This window comes from Budorcas taxicolor, chromosome 15 (assembly GCF_023091745.1).
Source record: "Budorcas taxicolor isolate Tak-1 chromosome 15, Takin1.1, whole genome shotgun sequence".
NCBI lineage: Eukaryota > Metazoa > Chordata > Mammalia > Artiodactyla > Bovidae > Budorcas > Budorcas taxicolor.
In genome coordinates, this window is record NC_068924.1 from 72,162,940 (window position 1) to 72,188,357 (window position 25,418).

The window sequence follows — 25,418 nt, forward strand, 5'->3', positions numbered from 1 at the left end:
CAGATATTTATTTATTTATCAGTTCAGTTCAGTCACTCAGTTGTGTCCAACTCTTTGTGACCCCATGGACTACAGCACGCCAGGCTTCCCTGTCCATCACCAAGTCCCGGAGCCTACTCAAACTCATGTCCATCGAATCAATGATGCCATCCAACCATCTCATCCTCTGTCATCCCCTTCTCCTCCCACCTTCAACTTTTCCCAGCATCAGGGTCTTTTCAAATGAGTCAGTTCTTTGCAGGGTCAAAGGTCCCTCTTCATTATTTCATCAAATTGCGTAAGGGAAAGAAATAGGCCGATTGAAAATGTACCCGGGTCCTTTCAAGGGTCATCTGTCTCCCTGAAGGCTTCATTTTTCTCCCTTCTCCCCTGGTAACCAGGAGTGTGAGGAGGAGGCTGCCGGGGTCATTATGTGTGCCTCGGTCAAGTACAGCATCCGGGGTCCCGCCCTCATCCCGAGAATGAAGACCAAGCACCGCGCCTACTACATCACCCTCTTCTCCGTCGTCCTGCTGGGGCTCATCGCCACGGGCATGTTTCAGTTCTGGCCGCACTCCATCGAGTCCTCCGGCGACTGGAGCGTGGAGAAGCGCAGTGTCCGAGACGTGCCGGTGGTCAGGCTGCCGGCCGACAGCCCGGTGCCCGAGCGCGGCGACCTCAGCTGCCGGATGCACACGTGTTTCGACGTCTACCGCTGCGGCTTCAACCCCAGGAACAAGATCAAGGTGTACATCTACCCGCTGAAGAAGTACGTGGGCGAGGCGGGCGTCCCGGTGAGCAGCACCATCTCCCGCGAGTACAACGAGCTGCTCACGGCCATCTCAGACAGCGACTACTACACCGACGACATCACCCGCGCCTGCCTGTTCGTTCCATCCATCGACCTGCTCAACCAGAACTCGCTCCGCGTGAAGGAGACGGCGCAGGCGCTGGCCCAGCTCTCCAGGTATCCGCAGGTCTCCCAGAAACTAGGGGCAGGGGAGGGCAGAGCTGGTTTCCAGCCGGCGGCTCATCTCCTGTCTCCTAGGTGGGCGCGTGGATGGGCGGCTGACTTGGAGGACCTGTGCTGCGGCAGCCGGTCTCTGCACCACCCTCTTGGGCCACTGCTGTGGGTCCCCAACTTCTTAACATTTAGAAGCTAAGGAGGGTTCATCTTCCCAATCCTTTCCTTTTAAATGTAAATGTCTTTCCCCACCTCCTCTCTTTATTACTCACATATACATATTCACCATAAAAAGCTTGAAAATACAGTTAAGCAAAAAGAAGAAAGTTAGAGTCATCCCATAAGCCTGCTTTTGACATAATCATTAATATTTTGATGTTGCTTCTCAGTCGTTTATGTATAAAACAGATACAGGGGCACGCATATATTCATTGTAGTATATATATGCACACGTATATACACATATGTGTATATATAACATTTTGGTCAAGAGTGGGCTCACACGGCAAAGCGTATTCTTTCTGCTGCCGGTTCCCCTTCATTTACCATGAATGTGTTTCCAAATAATTTCATCTTTGTATGTCAGTGCTCTTTGACATGTACACAGAATGTGTATGTATTCGCATATACAGTTCTGTATGGGACTCCATTTTGCACACGTTCCCTAATGTCCTTAATTAGCCTTCTATATTTCTTTGTGTTTTTGTAACCAAATGCTGAACACTGGGGTAGCGTTCAGATTTTCATCAGCGTAACCAGTTCTGCAGTGGACCAGCTTGGAGGACACACGCCCTGGCTTTCCTTTGGAGGAGCCAAGCCAGTGCCCGCATGCACTGGCGATCTCCAGGCATGCAGGTTGCCCTCCTGAGAAGTGACCCTGTTACAAGTCAGGGATGCTCGCTACTTGTTGTCCGGCTTCCTTTGTGGCTCATATGGTGAAGAAGCTGCCTAATGCAGGAGGCCTGGGTTCGATCCCTGGGTCTGGAAGATCCCCTGGAGGAGAGAATGGCAACCCACGCCAGTATTCTTGCCTGGAGAGTCCCCATGGCCAGAGGAGCCGGGTGGGCTGCAGTCCGTGGGGTCACACAGAGTCATGGCTGAGCAACTATCATTTTGACTTGTCATCCAGAAACTGACTTGTCTGTTTCCTCATAGTTGATGTGTGAATTCTACATGTTTACTCTCTCAATAGGTGGGATAGAGGTACCAATCACCTCCTATTCAACATGTTGCCTGGAGGCCCCCCAGATTATAACACGGCCCTGGATGTCCCCAGAGACAGGTAGGTGTATTTGGGGTTGTCCGCCTGACGGGTTTCTGAGGATTAAGTCGACGTAGGACCCTTTTGTTCACATGAAATCATATTTCTAAGCCCACTAGGACATAACGTTGTAATCAGAATTGTTTGTTCAAGTGGGAGATTGTCCTCGGTCTTTTCCTGCCCGAGACCTGGCAGCATTGAGACCTGCCAGAACCTGTCCCGGGAAACTAATGGAGGGTCAGGTTCCAGTGGAGCATCTTAGAGGTCTGTCTTGTCTTAGTCTGGGTTGTGTGCTCCGGAGCGCACCCTCTTTCCCCTAAAAGGCCTGGTTTGTATCACTGGCTTGTGTCAGCTCTCTCCACATTTGGAGCATTAAGTAGTCTCAGGTCCTGGGGGGAGCAGGCGTGGACGTGTCTTTGGAGCCTGTAACGTCCGGGAAGTGAGGCACTCTAAGTACCGCTTATTCTCTTCTTTCCTTCCTTCCTAATGAAACTTCCAAACAGGTAGAAGTGGCATGTGGCCACGATGGCGATTCAAGTTCAGGTACTGTGTATTTGGCCCTTTTGTACCGACTGCGTCGCTTCCTGGAAACCTCAGAAGGGAGGTGCCCCTTCAAGGTTCTGCTCGAGTACTTGGCCTGAGGCTCCTAAGAGAGCGGGAAGTGTGGGCCTGGCATGAGGGTCCTGGGCAGCACCCACCGGAGCGGATTACTGTAAGTTCAGATATGAACTCATTTATGACCAGCTTTGTTGCAGTTGATGTTTAATTCTTGAAATCATTGTTACTGAAAGAGGTGAGAACAGCCTCAAGCCCGCTGTGGTCTCTGCTTACTTGAGGCCAACATTGTCATTTGTGAAAATCTACACTTTGTACCGCTTTTCCCCAGAAGATTAAGTCTAAGCCCTCTTTGCTTTTAAGTGCTTATCTAGAGTCAGTATTGAGTTTCTATCTGGAAAGATGATTATCTCTAGAAAAGACCCCAGCGCCATCCCTCAGCTTTGGTGTAGAAACCATTTTGGACGGTAGAGGGCAGTCAGGCCACACAAGTTCTGTAGAAACCCGCTGAACACAAGGTGATCTCTGATTTGGCTCTTAGCCCCAGCGTTCCTGAGTGCATTACTGTCTTATGCATTTGCTTGTTCTGGGAAAGTGAAATGTGTTAGAGGACAGAAAAGGGAAGGCAGAGAGGTGCTGGGAATGCAATGTCTTCACCTGCTGTTCTGGGTTTAGTTTGAGAAGGGTTTATTTCTGTTTGGGACATGTCGGTTCTTGTTGACACTTTGGTATATGTATCTGATTGGGAGAAAGATTTCATTTTTATCGAGTGCACATGTTAAAAGGAGTTTCATTTCTCTGCAGGAAAGTGTCAAGTAATCAGGAGAGAGTTGAAGTTCTTGCTGGTGCTTAGGTGTTAAGGATCAGGAAGGTTAAATCGTTTTCCCTGTGCATGTATTTTTGGAAGTGATTATAGGCAGTCCTGTAGCAAGTAATGAATCATCGTATAGTCCTCCTTTATCTTTCCACGTGGGAAATTTCATTTGGAAGCCGAGGTGGTCTTCGACTGGTTGGAGTAAGGAATAGTAGATTTGCTTGTTAATTTTTCTGTTTCTTTGTTCTTGCTCCTGGATTCAGAGGAGGCAAGAACCATGCGTGTAAGATGGTTTTAGCAGAAGCTGCATATCTGGTTATTCAGAAATTAGAAAACAGGCTAGATTTAGACTGTTTCTAAGATGTCCCTGAAATCTAAAGTCATAAGTGTGATTTTTTTTTTTTTTTAAGAATTATCTGACTCAGGAAGATGCAAGGACCAGGACTAAAGCAAATGTCAGCTCAGCAGATACATCTTTTATCCTGGGTTTCTCTTTCAGTTTTTGAAAATCCTATGTATGGTACACATATACCTTCTGGGTACAAGATTGAAACAATGTGCAAGTATTCAAAGAGGAAAGTGTAAAAATATGTTTTCAAATTTTCCTCTGGTTTTACTGTTTTACTGAGAGGTAATTATTGTTCTCAAATACTGTGTATTTTGTGAGTCTTTGTTTGATGGATTTCTAGTCAAAACACACATATATTCACCTACCCATTTTATTTTAAGTCAAATGACAGCAAATTATACCTCTTCAATGCCTAACTTTACTGATCTTTGTTTTCTCAGATACATTCTGTAATTTTATTACTGCTTTAGATTTTTGTTATCTTTTCTTTGCAAGTGTCTTTCTCAAATTTTTACTTTTGTATAGGTGTATATTTATTTAAACTTCTTAGAGAAAAATGTAAACCCGTATAAAAGAAGTACAGTGAGCCCCACATAACCACTGTCCAGCTTTGTTAATTGTCAACTTGATTAATCTATACTCCTACTTTCTCCCCACCGGATTATCTAGAAACAAGTCTCAGATGTTGTATCATTATGTCTGTAAATATTTCCATTTGAGACTGCAGAAGAGGTTTTTGTGTATAACTCAGTGGCTTAGTCGGTAAAGAATCCGCTTGCAATGAAGAAGACCCTGGTTTGATCCCTGGGTTGGGCAGATCCCCTGGAGAAGGGAATGGCTACCCGCTCCAGTATTCTTGCCTGGAAAATCTCATGGACAGAGGATCTTGGCGGGCTGCAGTCCATGGGGTCACAAGGAGTCGGACATGACTAAGTGACTGACACTTTCAACTTTTTTCAAGGGCTTTTTAAAAAATATAACAGCACTAATATCATCCCTACAGCAATTTACATTCAGTTCTTTAACATCACTAGATAGTCACCAGGTATCTAGCCGTTGCTCAGATGTATATGTGTCTCATTTTCTTTTTTTACAGTTTGAATCTGTAAACAAATGAGGATAGCCAGTCGAATTGGTCAGGTTTTTTTTTAGCAAAACCTAAAACTTAAATCTTTATATTTGAGGGATTCGCAGGCCTGATTAAAAGGAAGCAAAAGATACACTTGCAGACAGACTGTGTTTCAGCTCTGTGGATACTCAGATGGAAGGAAGCGAGCTGTGAGAGCATCTGGGGCAGACCCAGTGTAGGAACAAGGGTCCACAAGACGGAGAGGAAGAGGGCTCAGTGACGTCCATGGGTCTGCAAGTCCCGGGAAGTGCTGAAGATGCTGGCGGACACTTCCAGCGATAGGACACCTGGCCTGGCGTGAGTCGTGGTGCTCATAGTCATGCTTTCTTAGGTGCACAGTTCCCATTCAGGCTCTCACAGCTTTGGAACGGATCTCCGATTTGGGGATACATAATGGGAAAACAGCGCACTTCTCAGCAATTCACTTTTCAGTCAATGTAAAACACATGTGCTGTAAAGCAAGGGAGGCTTACACTATTTTCTCCTTGGTAATGTTCAGGAAAGCTTGGCAGAAGAAGACACGGCGATCTGGAGTGGAGGTCTTGTCAGCAGCAGGGCCGGTGGGAGGCTTGTTTGACTAATTGCCGTGGTGGCTCCCCCCGAGAGCTCCGACGAGGTTGCATGTGCGTGATCTGTGACATGAGGCATGCTTCCGGTTGCCTGCTTTTCTCCTCCCAGGGCTTAACCCCCTCCCTCAGCCCCAGGGCCCCAGGGAGAGAGTAACTGGGAAAGTTAGTGTCGTGTACACCTGCTTTCTCACCACAGACGCTCGCCCCTTCCTCTGGGGCGTGGGTGTAATTGCATTACCCACCACGCCGCTTACCTGGGCCGCCTGGTGCCGGTATATTGGACCCATGTTTCCTTCTCTGCACATCCGTCGTGGGGGCCCCTGCAGTCTGCTTGCCATCATGGTCATGGAACCCACCCAAATTCATGTTGGACAGAGTCACTGCCGAATGCTAATCAGGAAAAATGAGACCGTATGTTGGTACTACGGCTAGTCATTAAGTTTTACAGAGCGGACTGGCAGCCGGAGAGGTGTTCCAGCCTGCACATTACCTCCCTAACCAGTTCTTGGTTTCATAAAGCTTAAACAAACAGATTGGGATTTCCAGGGGTGGTTTGGAAATCTTTGAACTTAAACTGGTCATGTAAGAAGGGAATGTAGGCTGTCATCAGGGCAGGGAGGGGATTGGTAGCAATCAAGATTGCAAAAAATGTGGCTTTGCAGTTCATACATTTTGGCTCAGACTGTGCCGCGCACGGACCTGGCAGCACTCTGCCCCAGTAAGTGACTTGCTGGGCTCGGGGCCCCCGGGACAGAATAACCGTAAACGCTGGTGCAATGCACACCTGCTTCCTTTCTAATGAAGTGTCACTGTACTACTTGCTGGATCCAGTTAAGCAGCGTGTTCATGGTTTTCTAATTAAGGAGAATAAAAGCTCGTGTGGGTGGACTTGCAGGAGACGCACTCGAGGTCAAGTTCTGGATTCTGCTTCCTGTGGAAGGAGTGGGCTTGATAAGACTGAGTAGCTGGAATGGGTGGTGAGAGCTGGTAGAGGCTACACGGTGCACACGTAGCTTTGGGACGGCAGTGGAAAGAACTGCTCTGGTGGGAACAGGAGCAGGCTGGGGCGCAGGCAGCGTGAGATGGGGTACTTTGCTGTCACCGTGGCTTTTATTTCTTTTTTTGCTCATTGTCCCCTGAGCTTCCCGTCAGTGGGACGGTAAGTGACTGCCCCAGCCAGTCCTGTTGTTATTCGTTTTACTGTGAATGGGTTTAAGAGTCAGGGCCTCCTTGGTGGCTCAGATGGTAAAAATTCTACCCGCAATGCGGGAGACCCCGGTTTGATCGCTAGGTCGGGAAGATCCCCTGGAGAAGGGAATGGTAACCCACTTCAGTGTTCTTGCCTGGACAACTCCATGGACAGAGGAGCCTTGAGGGCTACAGTTCATGGGGTTGCAAAGAGTTGGACGTGACGGAGTGACTATCACTTCACCATCTGTGACTTTTGGGAGGGGTGAATGGGATCCAAATAAGGTAGCGAGGGGCCGTTCGTAGGCTGTCCTCCTGCTGTATGTTAAAGTAGGGAAAGTAAGGACAGACTGCTTAGGACCCCAGAGGAGGGCGGGTGACTCAGGAACAGGTTGCAGCTAGTGTCCAGGAGACGCTGTTGTACAACGTTTAGCACAGTGTCTTTCTAGAAAAGTGACTTGGTAAACATCAGCTGTGGTTGGTACTGTTATGCATATCTGGCTTCCCCTTTTCCACAGAACGAAGACTTTTTTTCTCATCGTTTGACAAAACCCTTTGCTTTTCAGGGCTCTGCTGGCTGGTGGTGGCTTTTCTACGTGGACTTACCGGCAAGGCTACGACGTCAGCATTCCTGTCTATAGTCCGCTGTCAGCCGAGGTGGACCTTCCGGAGAAAGGGCCTGGGTAAGGCTCCTTGGCCCCAGCCAGCCGTGCTGAGAGATGCCAGTGAGGGCCAGGGGGGCGGGTCGAACTGCAGTCGAAACCATCAGTGACAGGCCAGGGTCCTTGAGGGTCTGTCATTCCTGTCCCACCCCAACCTTATTTATCCTTCAGTTCTCTCTCTGTCTCTCTCTCTCACTCAGTCTCCAGCGCTGTCTACCAAGCTCCCCAAATCAGAAATCTGGTTGCTGTCCATAAGTCTTTCCTCTCCTTTACTTCCTGTGTGGAATTCCAGGCTTCCAGAAGGAAAGCAGGCATTCAGCATAAATCCTGTCATTTGTACAGTTTTCCCCCGAAATCGAAGTTCCCACGCACCAGCCAAGGGCCAGCCTTTCAAAGAAGAGAGCCGCCAGGCCTACTGTGTTAAGTCTGTTCTGCATGGGGGGCTGTGGGCAGCTAACAAGCGGAGGTTGGTGATGCCTCTAAACTTCTGCCATGCCCAGGGCGGCCCCTCACCACAAAGCATCATTGGGTCCAATTGTCAGCAGTGCTGTGGCTGGAGAAAGCCTGGGGGAGATAGGGTGAGCAGTCTTAAGATAGCTCAGCCTAAAACTGTATCATCTACTCTCCCGAGTGTAATCTAGGCCTCTAATGTTGGTTGAGGACTGGCACGTCCCTTAAGATTTAATCCAGGGCAGAAAACACCCTGCAAGGAAAAGATTGAGAGAGATTGAAACGAAGGAGAGCAAACCACTCTGAACAGTACAAATTACCTTCAAATAATAGTTTCCAAGAATTATAAGCTTGCTCTGTTGGTGGTATTTTCTTGGTAACTTGATCTCTAATTTTTATGTGTAACTAGACTGAAATGACGATGCTTACATGGTTTAAGGCCGCTGTTGATTTCCAGAGTCCTGAGACTCTAGAAACCAGAGCAGCAGCACGATGCTGAAGACACAGGGCCATGTCCTCCCCCTGCCGGACGAGCGGTGGATTTCTGTGGCCCGACACGGACCCACCCGCCTCCGTTTCCCGTCCAGGGTTTGCCGTTGGGCCCTGTAGTTCTGCTGTTTCTTTTACAAACAACTCTTCTCTGCCTCAGGGGAGAAAAAAGAAAAAGACAAGCAAAGACAGGCTCTAGGCTCATCGCACTTTCCAGGGATCTGGGAGGAGGCAGTCTGGGTGACCTCACGGCAGCATTTGGAATCTGTTGCTCTTTGTGAGAGTTGCTTTTTAAGGGAATTCCCACATCTCTTGAGGGCTGCGTAGAGTAGCAAGAGCTTTGTTTTTATTTTTATTTTAAATCTCTCTCAGTATTGTCCAATGGGAAGCTGAGGATTGTTGCTATTGATAGCTTCTTTTCACAGATGTGTTGGCCTCAGCTGGAATTCTCGTCATTTCTCTCTCTAAAAGGAACTAAATTGGGAGTTTACAACGGTTACTATGGAGGGAAACTTGGAGTTCTCAGCAGGATTTTGCTGAAGCTTCGATATCAGCCCTGCTGGGAAGAAACATGAAAGTCATCGCTGGTCATTTTAGTCCTCGAAAGAAAAACAAACCCACCTTAAGATTTTGTTTGCTTAAAACTAAAATGGGCCTACTCCACCAACCCACCATCTGCCAGGTCAGGGCGAGCCAGCATGCAGGCAGGGGAACATTTTTAGACTCTTGTTCACATCTGCACATTTATGTAGAAAATGGTGGTGTTGGGTGGGGACCCACTGAGCGTGGTGACTGAGCGTCTACAATAGAACTGTGTGTCTTAACGTCAGCCCAGAGTCTGTCTTTACTCCGGAGTTTCTTTGAGCACGATGTTAGCATCTATACTTATTTCTCGTCTTCTGTAGATGGCTCGCTCTCTCTCTCTCGCTCTCTCTCTCTCTCTCTGTCTACGTGTATTGAAAACCATGCCTTCCCCTCTCTCTCTCCTATTCCGTCCAGTGCTGCAGGGTATTCTGGTTCTCTCTCTCTTTCCGTAGCTGCAATTTCCTTCTCAGGCAGTGAGGAGTCTGGCTCCTGTTATCCCCTATATCACGCACACCCTGTCGTGCGTGACCGGAGCTCTGTGGTTGCCCCTGCCCCTCACTGCGCAGGCGGCCTCTGTGCCCCCACTCAGCTCTGACCCCCCGTGCCCGCGCTCCTGCTCCCTGTCGTCACCCCGGGGCAGGCCCCCTCCTCACCCTTCCTGGGCTCTGACCCCCACACTGGATGGGCGCTGCCCGTGCCATCACCCTCCCTGTGCCCTGGCAGCCTGGGCTGCCCTCCTGCCCTGACTTGGCCTCCGCACCCCAGGCGGGGAGGCCCTGACTCCCTCTGCCCCCTCCCTGCTCCCTCTTTCAGGGATCTCACAGTCTGGGCCAGGCCACCTCCCCGTTCTTCCCCCAAGAAGTTCTCCCCCGGACGAGGACTAGAGCACTCTCAGTGGGCCACCCTCACCGCATGGAAACGCTCCCTCCCCTCCAGGACGCCAGCACTCCACTCCCGCCTGCAGGGACACCCCTTGGACACCAGCATGGCTGCTCCTGTTCGAGGCAGCCTGGAGCAGCAGCTTTGTGTTGGCAGCTCTACTCAAATAGGAAGTCTCCGGAGACACCCAGAAAGTCCCAGGGCCCTGTGGCAACCACCGTAGAGCCAGCGTCTTGGGGATTGGAAAGACCTTTAGAGGCCATTTAGCTCTCATTTTGGAGAAAGAAATGGCAACCCACTCCAGTATTCTTGCCTGGAAAATCCCACGGATAGAGAAGCCTGGAGGGCTACTGTCCATGGGGTTGCAAAGAGTCGGACACGACTGAGCGACTGAAACTAGTTCTGACTTAATGTATACCTTGTTACTGTAATTTCTTCCTGAAAAGTTTCCTGACTTGTAGTGAAAAAGACCCACCACCTCACAAGACAGTTCATCTTCAGATGGTGTGAGTTGTTGAGGTAGTGTCCATGCTTGTGTTGAGAGTTTGTCCGTCTTCCTCCTGTTTTAAGCAGACGAGCTCGGTTACAGAAGTCCTCCCTTTGAGATGACTGAAGAGGACTCCCTATACGTGATCTTCCCATCATACCTCTCCCATCTGAAAACTGATGATTTTACAAAAGAAGAATGATTGAGGCTCAGGGCTGGGGGTAGCATTCAAGAGTCTTGTTTCAGTGGCTAGAAGGAATCCTTTTGGCTGTCAATAGCCAATGTATTGTTCAGCAAAATGCAACTGAAGGATAGGTTGTCCAGGATGAGAGAAGCCAGTCTGTACGGCTGATCCAAACTGTCTCCCCGACGGGCAGCTCTTTGGTATCTTTCTTACGTCTGCTCGCCTCTGCCTTGGGCTCAGGGTCTGCACTGCCATCCGGGGCAGCTCTCTCAAGCAGGACTTTCAGTGAGGAGACGATCTGTGTTTAGTTAGGTGCCCACTTCCACATATAGCTGTTGAGCTCTTGAAATGGGGCTAAGGTGACCAAGGAACTGGATTTAAAATTTTTAATAGATTTAAGTGGTCTCACATGGCTAATTGCTATCGGACAGTGACGTTCTAGGGGATCTGCTTGTCCCTGTCTTCCTTGCCTGCCTTTGCTTTCAGTTCGGCTGTAGAGAGAAGTGACCGGAAGAGATGGTTCCGGGGACTTGAGGGCCATCAGCTGTGGTGTGCGCCGCCCCATTTGCTGGAGTCGAGCTGCTCTGCCGGCCGGGAGAGCGTTCGTTTCCTCACTCCCTGCTCTGTGTCTTTTGGGTGTGACACTTAAATCTTGGGAAAGATGACACCTTCTCAGAGAGTGATTGTGTTTTTGGCCACGGGTAGATACGTAAGGTGTTCTCCAGCTGGACCCTCCAGCTAAGCCTGAGAAATGAAAGGAAAATAAAGCAATTTCCCTTTCTTTCTCTCCAAGGCAAGAAGAAAAGGGGGTTCGGGGTTGGGTTCGGACTAGAGGGTTTGAGTCCTTTCTTACGCACCGCTTCCTGTGAGCTCCCCTGGTGGCATTGCCTAGAGATGGCTGTCTTGGGTGTTTCCTCTGGTCTGTACAGTTTGAGGAAGATTGGAGTCCTGCTTCTGGGTTTGATGGGGGTTTCATTTCTTCTGGAGCCTGCTTCATATCATTCCTTTCTTCTTCAGTGATCCCTGCTGGTTCCTTTGCCGACGTCGTCTTTATTGCCCCTGTACCCTCTCTGCCTTGTGGGAATCTTGCCTTCTCAGAGAGAATTACTTACCTTCTGGTCTCCCCAGTGTGTTCACATTTTGTTTCTCATGGAGATCTGAGTGGTGCTGATGCTGCTAAGTCATTTCAGTCGTGTCCAACTCTGTGCAACCCCATAGACAGCAGCCCAACAGGCTCCCCCGTCCTGGGATTCTCCAGGCAAGAACACTGGAGTGGGTTGCCATTTCCTTCTCCAGTGCAGGAAAGTGAAAAGGGAAAGTGAAGTCACTCAGTCGCGTCCGACTCTTAGCGACCCCGTGGACTGCAGCCTTCCAGGCTCCTCCGTCCATGGGATTTTCCAGGCAAGAGTACTGGAGTAGGGTGCCATTGCCTTCTCCATGAATGGTGCTAGACCCTTGGAAATCCTTTCTTCAGTCCATTTTCTCTTACGCATCCTTGCTATCCGATGTTAAGACTGGTTCCATCCGTTGGCGAAGCTAGTTTTTTCCATTTGTTCTCCATGACCAAGTTTGGTCTTCCTGAATCCATCTGGCCTTGAGAATGGGGACTGCCTTTCCCTGGAGCTCCCCCATAGCATAGGGTGCCCCTCAGCAGCTGGCAGTGGTGTGCTTTCACCGTCAGTGCGGTCCGTTAAGACCCCTTGTTTTCCTCTTTGAAGGTTGCAGCCTGCTCTCAGCTGCTTTTCAGAGCAGGGAACTCAGATAGAACTAATGCTAACATTGGATGTTCTTCCAAATAATCAACCAGTCAGTCAGTTTCTCTCTTTACACTGACACACACACACACACACGCACTTAAAGCATGCTCCCTAAGCTTAGCTTATTATAAGCATTAACACATACACACACACACACACACACACACCACCCCCCCCACACACACACACACCATGCTCCCTAAGCTTGGCCTATTATAAGCATTTGCTCAAAACGCTAAGAACTTTTCCTAAATGAACCCTTTAACAACATGATGCTTCAGCATGTGAATGGTGATCGCTTGCCTTCTCAGCATGTATAATAGTTTAAGTATTCAGCAGTGCTACCGAGTGTGGTTTCCCCAGAAGTCAAGGATGTGAGCAAAGATGGGTGAGAAAGCACTCGTTGCCCTAGGCTCTAGACCCAAAGTTGGCCTCACCGTGACTCACGCAGTGGCTGCCAGGGTCGCAGTGCCCCCGTTTTCTGCTTCGCAGGCCGAGGCGGTACTTCCTGCTGTCGTCCCAGGTGGCCCTGCATCCGGAGTACAGAGAGGACCTGGCCGCCCTCCAGGCCCGACACGGTGAGGCCGTGCTGGTGCTGGACAAGTGCAGCAACCTCTCCGAGGGCGTCCCCGCCGCCCGGAGGCGCTGCCACAAGCAACAGGCCTTCGACTACCCGCAGGTGCTGCAGGTGAGTGCTCCGCCCGCCTCGCTCCGGGCCGGGCTGGGGCTGACCCCGGCCAACAGGCGCGCCCCCTCCAGGCCACGCTCGCCGAGCTCCCTGAGGGGAGAGCGAGACCGGAGGGCTCTCCACTGCTGCCCCGTGGACTTCCGGGAGCTTCGGGGTCCGCGTGCCGTTAGTGCAAAGCTGCTTGGCTGGTAAGCGTTCCTGCTCCTTCCACGAACTCATCTTACTGCAAAAAGACACCCCGCATAGATGTACAGAGGAGCTGTGTAGTCAAGGCAGGCACGCGTGTGTTGCTTTTATTCCTATATTCCTTATCCAGCCCGGAGGAGCTTGCTTCTTTAAGCTGCAGCTTGTATCCGCCGACTGAGCCAGCTCACACGGCCACAGCTAGTTCTTCCTGGGAGTGGGAGGTCTGTATTTTTTGTTACCGTTTGGTCTCTTGGTGTTTTTGCCACCCAGTATGTGTCCTCCTGGTGTCGTGGGAGTGCCAGCACTTCCTAACTGCAGGCAGAGTCGCCCTGTATCATACTCCTGTATTATAAGCAGGCTGTTTGATGCTCCAGGAGCCAGGGTGCCGGGAAAGCACAAATTGAGTTTTGCTCACTCTGCTGTTGTCCAGCCGCTCAGTCATATCTGACTCTGCGATCCCATGGACTGCAGCACGCAAGGCTTCCCTGTCCTTCATCATCTCCCACAGTTTACTCACACTCATTGCTATCCAACCATCTCATCCTCTGTCATCCCCTTCTCCTCCCACCTTCAATCTTTCCCAGCATCAGTTCTTCACATCAAGTGGCCAAAGTATTGGAGCTTCAGCTTCGGTATCAGCCTTTCCAATGAATATTCAGGACTGGTTTCCTTTAGGATTGACTGGTTTGATCTCTTTGCAGTCCAAGGGACTCTCGAGAGCACCAACAGTTCAAAAGCATCAGGTCTTTGGCACTCAGCCTTCCTTATATTTTAAATATTTTTTTCGCTTAAGTATTTAAAATACAAATAGTTCAGTGCAAGGAGAGATCTTAAGGGGCTGGTGTGATCGTGTGTGATTTTTATTTTTTCAAAGTCTCTGAAGAGAACTGGCCTGTGCTGGGATTGTTAAAATACCTTCAAAAAGTGCTGCATCTCCTCTGGAATGTCTGACTGATAACAGTGGTGATGTGAGCAGGAGTATTTATAGTAACCTTTGTCTAGACAGGAAAAATGGTTATCAGCACACGTGTCCACATCTGGACGCCGACTCTTTGGGGCCGGCTGAGCGTCCACCTGCCCCTCCACGCGCCATGACCGATGCCCCTTCTCCACCCTTGCCCTTTCTCATCGCTTTCTCCTTTATCCCCAGAGGAATTTGGCATATTGAGTTACTTCATATTTCTTCTGAACTCTCCTGTTCTCTAGCTTTAAAGATTAAACAGTATTTTTGCTTTTTTTTTTTTTTTTCTGTTTTCCTCCTGAAGAGGCAAAAACTGGAAGAAACTTGAGAATTAGAGACAGGAGCTTTCCATATTTTTTCGGTTGACCTATTACAACCTTGTTTTTCCCTTGTGCATCTCTCCTTTTCCCAAACAGGCCCCACACCCAGTGGGTTCGAGGGAGTGAATGAGGAAGACCTTTAGTGAGGTCTTGCTTTTGTTTCAGTTGTACCCAAATAGAACCTATCTGCCTTAATGTGTTTTTGAAGGCATAGCATTCATGAGATGAATGTCTTCTGTATGCAAAGCACACTGCTAGATGCTGTGGGGGGTAGGAAGATGAAAGGAGATTTGATGCTTTCTGTGTAGGGGGTCCTCTCAAGAGCCAGATATGCCCAGTCCAAATAACAAGGCAGGCGGAAGTAAGTACTCTGAGCCCTGGGAAGCCACGGTGTATGTACACAGCACCTCAGGGCTGAAAGAGTCCAGTCCGTGGGAAGTCACGCTGTTGAGTTTCCAGAGGAAGACCTGGAGGTGGGTTGTGAACATTTTCAGAATCCAAGCAGCGGAGGGATTGCAGTGACACTCAAGAGTGGAAATCCAGAGCATTGCAACCGCTTCAGCTTTTCAGTCTCACCCGGGTGAGCTGTTATCTTTTAGCATTTTCGGTGTTGCTTGGCTTCAGCCTTTGAGAGAGCTTTGTGGTCTGCCGGGATCAGAGTAAGTGGATCAACGGAACTGGTTTGTAATCCCCTGCTCTGCCTGTGTTCCTGCAGGAGGCTACTTTCTGCATGGTCCTTCGTGGAGCTCGGCTGGGCCAGGCGGTGCTGAGTGACGTGTTACGGGCCGGCTGCGTCCCAGTGATCATCGCAGACTCCTACGTTTTGCCTTTCTCTGAAGTCCTTGACTGGAAGAGGTGGGTGTTACCTTCTGATGAACCTTTATCCCAGGGTTCCTGCATGGATTATTTTTAAAGTCCCCCAGCAATTGTAATGCATAGCTAGGTCTGAGAACTGCTCCTTCAGATTTGTTTTGCTCCACTTTCCATCAGGAGAGTTAGTCCGTGGACCTGCAGCAGAGGTTGGTCACCCGAGGCCTCTGGACCACATGTGGCCTGCTGCCAGAGTTTGAAAATAAAGTTTATTGCCTCACAGCACACCCATTCACTGACACGTGATCTTTGGTGGTTTCTGAGCTCCAGTGGCAGAGTTGAGTCCTGCAGTGTAAAATGACACAGATTATGTGGCCTTGCACTTAGTAGGGGCTCCATAAATACATGCTGAATAAATGAGTGGATTGGGGAATACAGCTGAAGGAGAAGCCATTGTTAATTTAGAATGGACAGTGACAAGTGAAGACGAGTGTACCGGGCAGGTAGAACTGGACACACAAAGGCCCTGTGGTCGGGCAGAGTGTGGTGTATTCAGGAGGCTGAGAGGGTACCTGTGTGGCCGGAGCACAGTGGGGAGTGGATGGAGGACGGGAGAGGCATGGAGTGGTGACAGGGAGGTGAGAGATGGAGCTGGGGGGAGCTCCTTTGAGCTGATCGGCCCCGAGGAAGGGAGAGGAAAGAGGGGCTGCTCACTGCAAGGACCGTGGGGCTGAGGGAGGCATGGGGCGTTGTTGCCTCGGTTCGTGAGACCTGAGCGGGACACACATGCAGCCGTGCTTTGTATGTGGGGCTGTCCGTACATCCGCTGTCTCCCTCTTATCTCTAGAGCATCTGTAGTTGTGCCAGAAGAAAAGATGTCCGATGTCTACAGTATTCTGCAGAGCATCCCCCGAAGACAGATTGAAGAAATGCAGAGACAGGTAAGGGGCCAGGCAGCCCTGCGGGGGAGGGGGCGAGGGGGAGGTGAAAGGTGGCCTCGACTGCTTGGATGCAGAGCAGTATCCGTGCCTCTGAGAGCGGGCATGGGATTGATGTCCTCCACTGAGTTGATCAACCAGACCTAAAAGAGGAAAACAGCGTTAGGGAGTTGCATCAGAGAAGGCTTGGGATAATAAAGATTCAGAAACGCTCCTGAAGCCAGCCTGTTGTGATGCTAAGGCCACACCTCCGCTGTGTGTTCAGGACGCAGAGCTGCCTGTCCCTGGAAGGTTTACACAGCAGGTGAGGGCTGCGGTGACTGAGATGGACGTGGAAACCGGTGTGTTTCAGGGTGCTGCTTCTCAGGAGCTTTGACCTTGAGTGTTGCATATCAGCTAGCCTGGGTCCCCACAGAGTGCTGAGCAGAGTTTCCTGTGCTATGCAGTAGGGCCTTATTAATTGTCTGTTTTATGTATAGTAGTGTGTATACATCAGTCCCAACCTCCCAATTTATTCCTCTCCCCCTTCCACCCTGGGAACCCTGAGTTTGTTTTCTGCATCTGTGACTCTGCTTCTGTCTTGTAAAGAGGTCCATTTGTACCATTATTTTCGATTCCACATATAAGCAATGTCGTGTGCTACTTGTCTTCCTCTGTCTGACTTCGCTTACCTCTGGGTCTGTTATGGTGCTGCCTATGGTACTATCTCCTTTGTGTGGCTGAAACTCCATCGTAGATGTGTACCCGTTCCTCTGTCCGTGGGCATTTAGGTTGCTTCCTTGTCTCGGCTGTTGTTTAACAGTGCTGCCGCGAACGTTGAGGGGGGTGCCTGCGTCCTTTCAAATCATGGTTTTCTCTGGTTCTTTTTCTTCTTTTAATGGATTTTTACAAGTTTTTATTCTCATCAAAATTACCTGTGTAGGTGATGAGCCGGAGAAGAGGTTCGGAGGGTTAGGGTTAGGCTGTAGCCTCCTCCACGCACCCCGGTGTCTAACTTGGTCGCAGGAATGAGCCTCAGGTCTCTGTCCGGGTGAGGGCAGGGCCGTCACCGGCGGTGTGGAAGTGGGGAGGGGCTCGGGCTTCTGGTGGCTGCTCACACACGTTGTCGGCCTGTCCTCCTGCCCGGCGCTCCGCCTCTCCCCGAGTGCGTGCAGCGGAACGCAGGGGTTTCTCGGCTCCTCTCGAGTGTGCTGTCTTGGGCCTGTCGCGTCAGCCACCACCTGCTTTCCTGCTTCCACACTTTGGTAGTGTTAGCTCCTTCCCCGTTCTCTTTATCTTGATTATGCCTTCATTTTAGGGTTTTAGGAGGGAGTTAGTGGATGTGTTCAGTCCACCTTTTTATTTTGGTACCCAGCTCCTTAGACCAAACAGATGGTTCATCACACAGTGACTGAGTCTGTAGGTTCTGACCCCAGACTGCCTGTGTCGAATGCCGCCTCGGCCAAGGCTCTGCCTTCTGTGGACCCCCGTGACCTCATCTGTCAAGCATTTTGACATTCCGATTTGAAAACAAATCACAGGTTAAGTTTAGCCTCCGCGTAGTCTTTTTCCTAGCACACCTATGTTCAAGTTTCTGGGCTTCCCTGTTTGTTGCATAACTGCTGACCTCACCTGAGTTGTAGTGAATTAGAAAATCAGCCTAGAAATCTCTATAGTCTTGATCTGAACTTGTGGTTCTTACAGCTCATAGGAAAAAAAAAACGCTCCTTGAAGGGACCTGGTGTTTATGCTCTTTGTGTTTCATTTTGTGGCATCTTGATTTGTTGACATAGTAAAGAGGGAATCATCTGCTAAACCAGATATCATCTTTTATGGATTTATAAAAGGCTAAGAAAACACCAGGGAGGTAAAAAGGAGCAAATTCTGCCCAGTTACCTTCTCCACCCCACTACCTTCCTGTTGGGAAGAGAATCACTTAGTTTTTAGAGCAGAGCACCCAGGGCCAGCTCACAGAATGTGCTTTTCCCTGGGAACTTGGCTTAGGAACCACAGGTCTGAGACAAGCCTTACCAGTCTTTCCAAGTGACAGGTTCAGAATCCTAGAATCATTGAAGCGGAGTGACTAAAGGTTACTTAAAACTGTACTTTTAGGTTCTTCGGGTTCCAAGAGACACATGTGGGGTCTTTAAAAGACTCTGGCTTGAGCCCTGTGTCTATCTCTATTAATTGTGCGACTGTGACACGTCTGTGACCAAGGCTCCTCGGACTTCCTCATTCATGGAATCCAGGGTGGGCTAGATCAGCTCTCATGTTCCACTCAGCTGTTAAAAAACACTGTGAAACTCCTGTCCTTAACAGCATTAATAATGGAGTGATCATCTCTTTCCCATGACCACCTCCTGTTATGAGGGCCTGTTACTGTCTCCGGTGGTGAATAACCTGTATTATGTCCACTGGTACAATAAAGGTGATCTCAGTACTTTCCTGGGCTTCCCTGGTGGCTTAGATGGCAAAGAATCCACTTGCAATGCGGGAGACCCGGGTTCAATCCGTGAGTTGAGAAGATCTCCCGGAGAAGGGACTGGCAACCCCCTCCAGTATTCTTGCCTGGAGAATTCCATGGACAGACAAGCCTGCTGGGGTACAGTCCATGGGGTCGCAAAGAGTCAGATATGACTGAGCGACTCACACTTTCGCCTTCAGTACTTTCTTCCCTCCTGTCCTAAACCTCCCTTCTGCTTGCTGATGCTCTTCTCTGTGCTACTTTCAGACCTTCTGAGATGCTCCGCAGCCGTGGCCCATTAAGTCCTGCTCCCCTTTCTGTGAATAGTCTGCATCCCCAGAATGACCTCTTTTCTTCTCCCAACGTCACATTTCTAGACTGAACTGATCTCAGCCAGAGGTGAGATTATCCGGTTGAAGCAGTTCCCAGAGAGTTCGAAAGGATGACTAGCTTCCACTCCCAGATGCCAGTGGTACACCTGACTCCCAGATGGTGACACCTTGAAATGTCTACAGATGTTGCCAGACGCCCCCCACGGGGGCCAAAGGGCTTGGGAGCCGCTTTCCTGTTGATACCGTGGTCGTCTCTCTAAGATTAGAGACAGCTCTTTTGTTCTTTCCAGAATATGCTTGTCCTTTATCTTCTGTGTCCCCCTCATTGATTCAATCAGACCTTGGCAAGAGTAACTGAAAAAATAGCACACGCTTGGTTCTTGAAAGTTATTACACCTCAGTGAATTCTCTTTAGGGAGGTCCAATTTGAGTCTTTGTAAGACAAGGATAAACTTTTAGGGGAAAACCTGTTACATCAGTAGTTGATACCTTAGAAGCTGGGGTTGTTTGTGTTAGAATGAGCTGAGACTGAGGAACAGATCGAGGGTCGGATTTTCTTGCTGAGCAGCTCAGGACCAGCCCGAGGGGCTGCACGCACAGTTGGAACCAGCAGAGGGCTCCATCCACTTTGAAGTGACTCATTTTCCTTCTGAGTAGCCGTGTCCAAGGAGTCCTGAGTGCCCTGAGCTACGAGGATACCGTTCTTCAGAGCCGCTCTCTAGAGAGACCCGCTCCTTCCTGTGCTTTTTAGCACAGGATTCTGCTCTCCTGTGATGGATCAGAGCCAGAGTTTCTGAATTTGACCCCCGAGATACGGGTGGGATCTTGGTGAGGACGGTGATGCAGCTGCGAGTTCAGGGGCTATAATCTGATTGATGGATACGCGGTGACAGCCTTTAACATGACCCGGGAGTTAGGATGCACCCAGAGAGGAGGGTGTTCTGCCTGACAAGGAAGCGTAGTTAACTTTTCCTCCTCACCTGAGATGCGATAGTGAAGCAGCCGTTAAAGTTATATGCAGGTCTAGAACCTGAAGCAAGAGCTAGACGTAAGCTAAGACTTTTGAAGTACAGCCTGCATCTGTGTTATCTACCCCTGAAGACCAACAACCGGCTGTGTTGGCGTACGTGGCATTGGAAGAGCTGGGGTGGCTTAGAGGGCTTTCTGTGGTTTAGTTAGAAATCAGTTCCTTTCATTAATAGAGGTTAATAGTTGCTTTTGTTGTCCAGTTGGTAAGTCATGTCCAACTCTTGGCAACCCCTTAGACTGTAGCATGCCAGGCTTCCCTGTCCTTCACTGTCTCCCAGAGTCTGCTCATCTGCTACTGCTGCTAAGTCGCTTCAGTCGTGTCCGACTCTGTGTGACCCCATAGACGGCAGCCCACCAGGCTCCGCCGTCCCTGGCATTCTCCAAGCAAGAACACTGGAGTGGGCTGCCATTTCCTTCTCCAATGCATGAAAGTGAAAAGTGAAAGTGAAGCCACTCAGTCATGTCCGACCCTCAGCGACCCCGTGGACTGCAGCCCACCAGGCTCCTCTGTCCATGGGATTTTCCAGGCAAGAGTGCTGGAGTGGGGTGCCATTGCCTTCTCCGGAGTCTGCTCAAACTCCTATCCATTGAATCAGTGATGCTGTCCAACCGTCTCATCCTCTGCTGCCTCCTTCTCCTCCTGCCCTCAGTCTTTCCCAGCATCAGGGTCTTTTCCGATGGGTCTGCTCTTTCCATCAGATGGCCAAAGTGTTGGAGCTTCGGCTTCAGCGTCAGTCCTTCTAATGAATATTCAGGGTTGATTTCCTTCAGGATTGACTGGTTTGATTTTCTTGCTATGCAAGGGACTCTCAAGAGTTTTCTCCAACACCACAGTTCAAAAACACCAATTCTTCGGTGCTCAGCCTTCTTTATGGTCCAACTCTCACATCTGTACTTGACTACTAGAAAAGCCATAGCTTTGACTATGTGGAACTTTTGTCGACAAAGTGATGTCTCTGCTTTTTAATAAGTTGTCTAGGTTTGTCATAGCTTTCTGTCCATGGAGCAAGCATCTTTTAATTTCATGGCGGCAGTCACTGTCCACAGTATATCAGTAGAGGTTAATAGTTATAGAGGTATAAAGCCAACTTGTCAGCCTTTTATTATCTTATTGAGCTGTATTAGCTCGTTGACTTAGTGGAGCCCTAATTATGTTTTTTTTTTTTCCTCCAAGAGGAAATGATGGGAGATAATTAGAAATTTGTGACCCCTACCCACACATGCCTAATAGCCATCCTGGGGGGGGTGGGGTGTGTAAGCCCAAAGAAAGCTGAGAAGATGGTGCAGATTTTCCAAAGCATGTTAGTGGTCTGAAATGGGAGGAAGTCTGGGTTAAAGCTGTTAGGGACAGATTTATTGGGGAGGTAGTATTTGATGGCAGCCTTAAAGATAGAGGGTTCCATCTACTATCTTTCTCATGTTGGAAGCCAGGAAGAAGTATGCAACTAAGTATTTTTCTATGTCTAATGGAACATTCACGTCCCCAGTCTCCTTTGGAATCACAATGAAAAAGAGAGCAACCCAGGATATTGGAAGGCTGACTAGACACTGGACTGTATAGTTGGCAGTGTTTGTGTGGATAGGGAGGAAGGTGTAAATGGATCCTCAGTTTATCTGTTGAGTGGAGTTTCCAAACATTCTTTTATTGGTCAGTGGCTCCACCAGCAGTGACCTCTAACCTCAGCCACACTAGGAGGTGGAAGTCAGGAGCCTGCCTTGCCTTTGAACTCTTCTTTGTACTCAATTGACTGGGAGCCTTTGAGGTGGCAGAAACATTCAGCATCTTCTTTGCTCTCTCTCCTTGAACGCTTGGCTAAGTTAAAGTATCAGTTTCTTTTCTATTACCCTGACCCATCTCAGCCTGCCTTCATATTTTTCGTATTATACTAAGCATACCAATTATTTGTTCTCCGGAGGAGTATGTGAAGATATAATGGGCTGATTAGGAGAAAGAACATGTCTTTTGAAGAATACGTGGTCCCCTCACCTGGCAGGACTGTTGTCAGGCCTGGCTGTGGTCGAGGAGAGAGCAGAAGAGACCGCAGAACAGTAAGTGTGTGTGTGTCCACCAGAGTTCATGCACTTTATTCAGGGGAGAGACCCCACAGGAGGCTGCTCTTTTATCTTACCTGTGATCTCAGCACATTGAACTGCCTGCTTTCCATAGACATGGTAGTTTCGAAGTTACATCTTTGAAGGACAGAAAGGCTGTAAGTGAGGGGCTGTGACATGGGGCATCTGCCAGTCAGGCATGAATAGAGAAGACGGAAAAGCTGTTTTAAAAATAGAACTTGGATGGAATGCTCTGTAAATAATAAATGCTGGAGAGGGTGTGGAGAGAAGGGAATCCTCCTGCACTGTTGGTGGGCATGTAAATCGGTATAGGCATTTTGAGAACAGTATGGGGGTTCCTTAAAAAATTAAAAATAGAGCTGCAATATGACCTTGTAGCCCCACTCCTGGGCATATATTTGGAGGGAAACTTGATCCAAAAGGAAGCATGTGCCCCAGTGTTCACTGTAGCACTCTTTACGATAGCAAAGACGACCTGAATGTCTGTCGACAGAGGAGTGGATAAAGATGTACATATATACAATGGATATCACTCAACCGTTACGAAGAATGAAATAATGCCGTTTGCAGCAACATGGATTGACCTAGAGATTGTCACACTGAGTGCCATAAGTCAGAGAAGGGGAAACAGCGAATAGCATCCCTTATATGTGGAGTCTAAAGAGAGCTGGTACCAATGAGCTTATGAAACAGAGAAGGACCCGCAGACCTGGAGAGTAAACTTATGGTTGCCAAGATGAGAGATGCGGGAAGGAAGAGCTGGAGAGTTTGGATGGACCTGCACACTCTGCTGTGATTAGAATGGCTAGCCAAGGATGCCCAACGAGGACCTGCTGTATAGCAGGAACTCTGCTCAGTGTTGTGTGGTGGCCTGGATGGGAGGGGAGTTTAAGGGAGAATGGATACATGTGTATGTATGGCTGGGTCCCTTCGCTATTCACCTAAAACTGTTAAAACATTGTGTGTTAATTGGCTATACCCCAATACAAAATAAAAAGTTAAAAAAAAATGGAACTTGGGACTTCTTGGCACTCCAGTGGTTAACACTTCACCTTCCAGTGCAGGCTGTGTGGGTTTGATCCCCTCCCTGATTGAGGAACTAAGGTCTCACATGCCTCATGGCCAAAAATGCAGAACATAAACAACAGAAGCACTATTGTAACAAATTCAATAAAGACTTTAAAAAAATGGTCCACATCAAAAAACAAAAAACTTAAAAAATGAAAACAGAACTCTCAGCACGCTGGATACATGGCAGACAGCAGAACATGCTTTTCGATATCCTGGGTGTGTCCTTGTAAGATGGTAGAATTCCTTGGTTCAAAGAAATACGTACGTGTTTGTTCTGCATGTTTTGGATTTCTGGCATCCGAATGAGTCTTACCATCACTTTGATCGTTGAATATAGTTTCTGTTTTGTCGCCTTGAAGCTGTTTCTGACGGAGCATCTTAAAATCGTGGAAATACAGAGACGGCTGTCCTTGAGAATGCCCTGCAGTCTTTTCAGGGAAGGTTTACATTTCGCGTATGTAAACGTGTTTTTAAAATACTGGCATTTCGCGTCAAGTATTTTTGAAAGTTTTCTATCTAAAATAATCTGCTTTTATTTTTTTAAAGTGTTTTGTGATCCGCTTAAAGGTGTCAGCCCTCGGATGTCTAGAACCCCCAGTAACCTGGATGGATGCGTTCTCTGAGGGTCCCCTGTGCTTGACTGTTGTGTCCGTTGACAACTACACAGCAGTCTGTGTCCATTTCTCCCTCCCTCCCTGCCCCCAAATACACACAGTTTACAAAGCAAACTCTATAAACAGAGCAGTGAGACTAGGCAGTGAGAAGAGTGATCTGAATTTTTTTTAACATGAGCCGTGAAGCGACGTGAAGCCGTGAAGAGCCGTGAAGCGACGCTCCGGAGACCACACAATGCGTGAGGGACAGATGGGGAACATACTCTTTTTTGCTGCCCACAGCTTTATTCAAATCCTAGAGCTCTGTGGCCTGGATTGAGGTTGAATGTCAGGATGAGCTTCCCAGCAATTCAGGTTAACTGCTTATTGGATCGTCTCTCCTAAAAAGTGGTTGCCTGAGACACTGGAGACTGGACACGTCTCTGGAAATATGAAGAATATGGAAAAGACTTCACTTCTAATTTCCAAGATTTGACATTGTAATGTCTGTCACTCTTCCCCGCCCCTCCCCCCCCCCCAAAAAACTTTAATATGCAAAAAGTGAATTCTCAGGGCTTTGAAAAAATGCCCAGCGTTCCCTCCCTCCCCCTGCTCTCTAGTCCCAACATGCCACTCCAAGCTCTGTTTGCCAATCTCTGCTTTCATACTCGCCCTTAAAAAAGCTACTGGCTCACTTACCCGTCAACGAAACACATTGACCTTGATCCTTGGCGTTCTCCTGGTGAAACAGACAACCGTGGTTCTGATACAAAGCCAGGCTCTTTGGCCAGTGGGAGAGCCTTGGGGAAGAGTGTGATTATGGGATATTTTGAGTTTCATAATTTTGTTTCAATTTTGTTACTCTGTTGGAGTCTTCCTGAAGGTATAAATCCATATTGTGAAGGAGATCAGTCAACTTATGTTTAAAGCAGGATAAAATAAGGACTCATTTAATTGGAACTCTTAAGGAAGAGCATTTTTATGTGTTTAACTTTTTTTTTTTTTCAACTTTAGCATTAAGAACCTTATTGGAAAAAGACTTTTGCCAAGTATCTGATGGGAAGCCAAGAAAAGCATTTTAATAGAACGGTCTCAAATTTATAGTACACTAGGGCCTGTAAATAAATTTCCCTGTCTTTAAGGTTGGGGCTGATTTGCAGTTATTTTGTATAGCTTCTGAGATTTAAATCCTCACAGTCCAGATGGGGAGACCATAAAGCTGCTTTCCTTGGCAACCCTGGCATACATTGTCCACGGCGAGCTCTGTCTGTAAATGCTCACTTCCTGTATTGGTTGATGCCAGTTTTAATTGGTTTAGTGACTTTTCCTAGAACAGCTCCCCCCACCCCAAATATTCTCAAAATCTTGGACAATTAAGAGTCCTTGATTTCATAATGCAGACTCGTCAAATAAGTATGTATTAAGTACCTGCTTTTTTGCTAGAATTGTACAGGTATATTAAAGGAGATTTTTACAACGGGGAAGGGGAGGAACACAGATCCTGTCCTCAGGGTGCTAGGGAGAGCACTTTTAGTAACAGTGAATGAAGAGGCCAGAAGTGCTGTCCCTCAGTTGAAGTGCGGAATGGATCAGGAAGCGAAAGCAGGCTTCGTGACTGGGTGGCCTCGAATAGGGCGAGAGGATGCTCTTGAGAGGTGCTGAACTCTGCCCAG

General features: G+C 48.6%; 1 protein-coding gene across 3 annotated transcripts in view; it reads left to right on the forward strand.

The window, feature by feature from the left end:
* EXT2 (exostosin glycosyltransferase 2) overlaps positions 1-25,418 on the forward strand; it is a 146,022-nt gene that overhangs the window by 14,442 nt on the left and 106,162 nt on the right. For all 3 annotated transcript variants that reach the window (XM_052652388.1, XM_052652387.1, XM_052652389.1), the window contains exons 2-7: positions 381-946; positions 2,136-2,225; positions 7,375-7,491; positions 12,794-12,989; positions 15,172-15,311; positions 16,114-16,207. In XM_052652388.1, coding sequence (XP_052508348.1) covers positions 411-946; positions 2,136-2,225; positions 7,375-7,491; positions 12,794-12,989; positions 15,172-15,311; positions 16,114-16,207 — 1,173 coding nt within the window. In that variant the 5' untranslated portion in view covers positions 381-410. The remainder of the gene's footprint in view (positions 1-380; positions 947-2,135; positions 2,226-7,374; positions 7,492-12,793; positions 12,990-15,171; positions 15,312-16,113; positions 16,208-25,418) is intronic.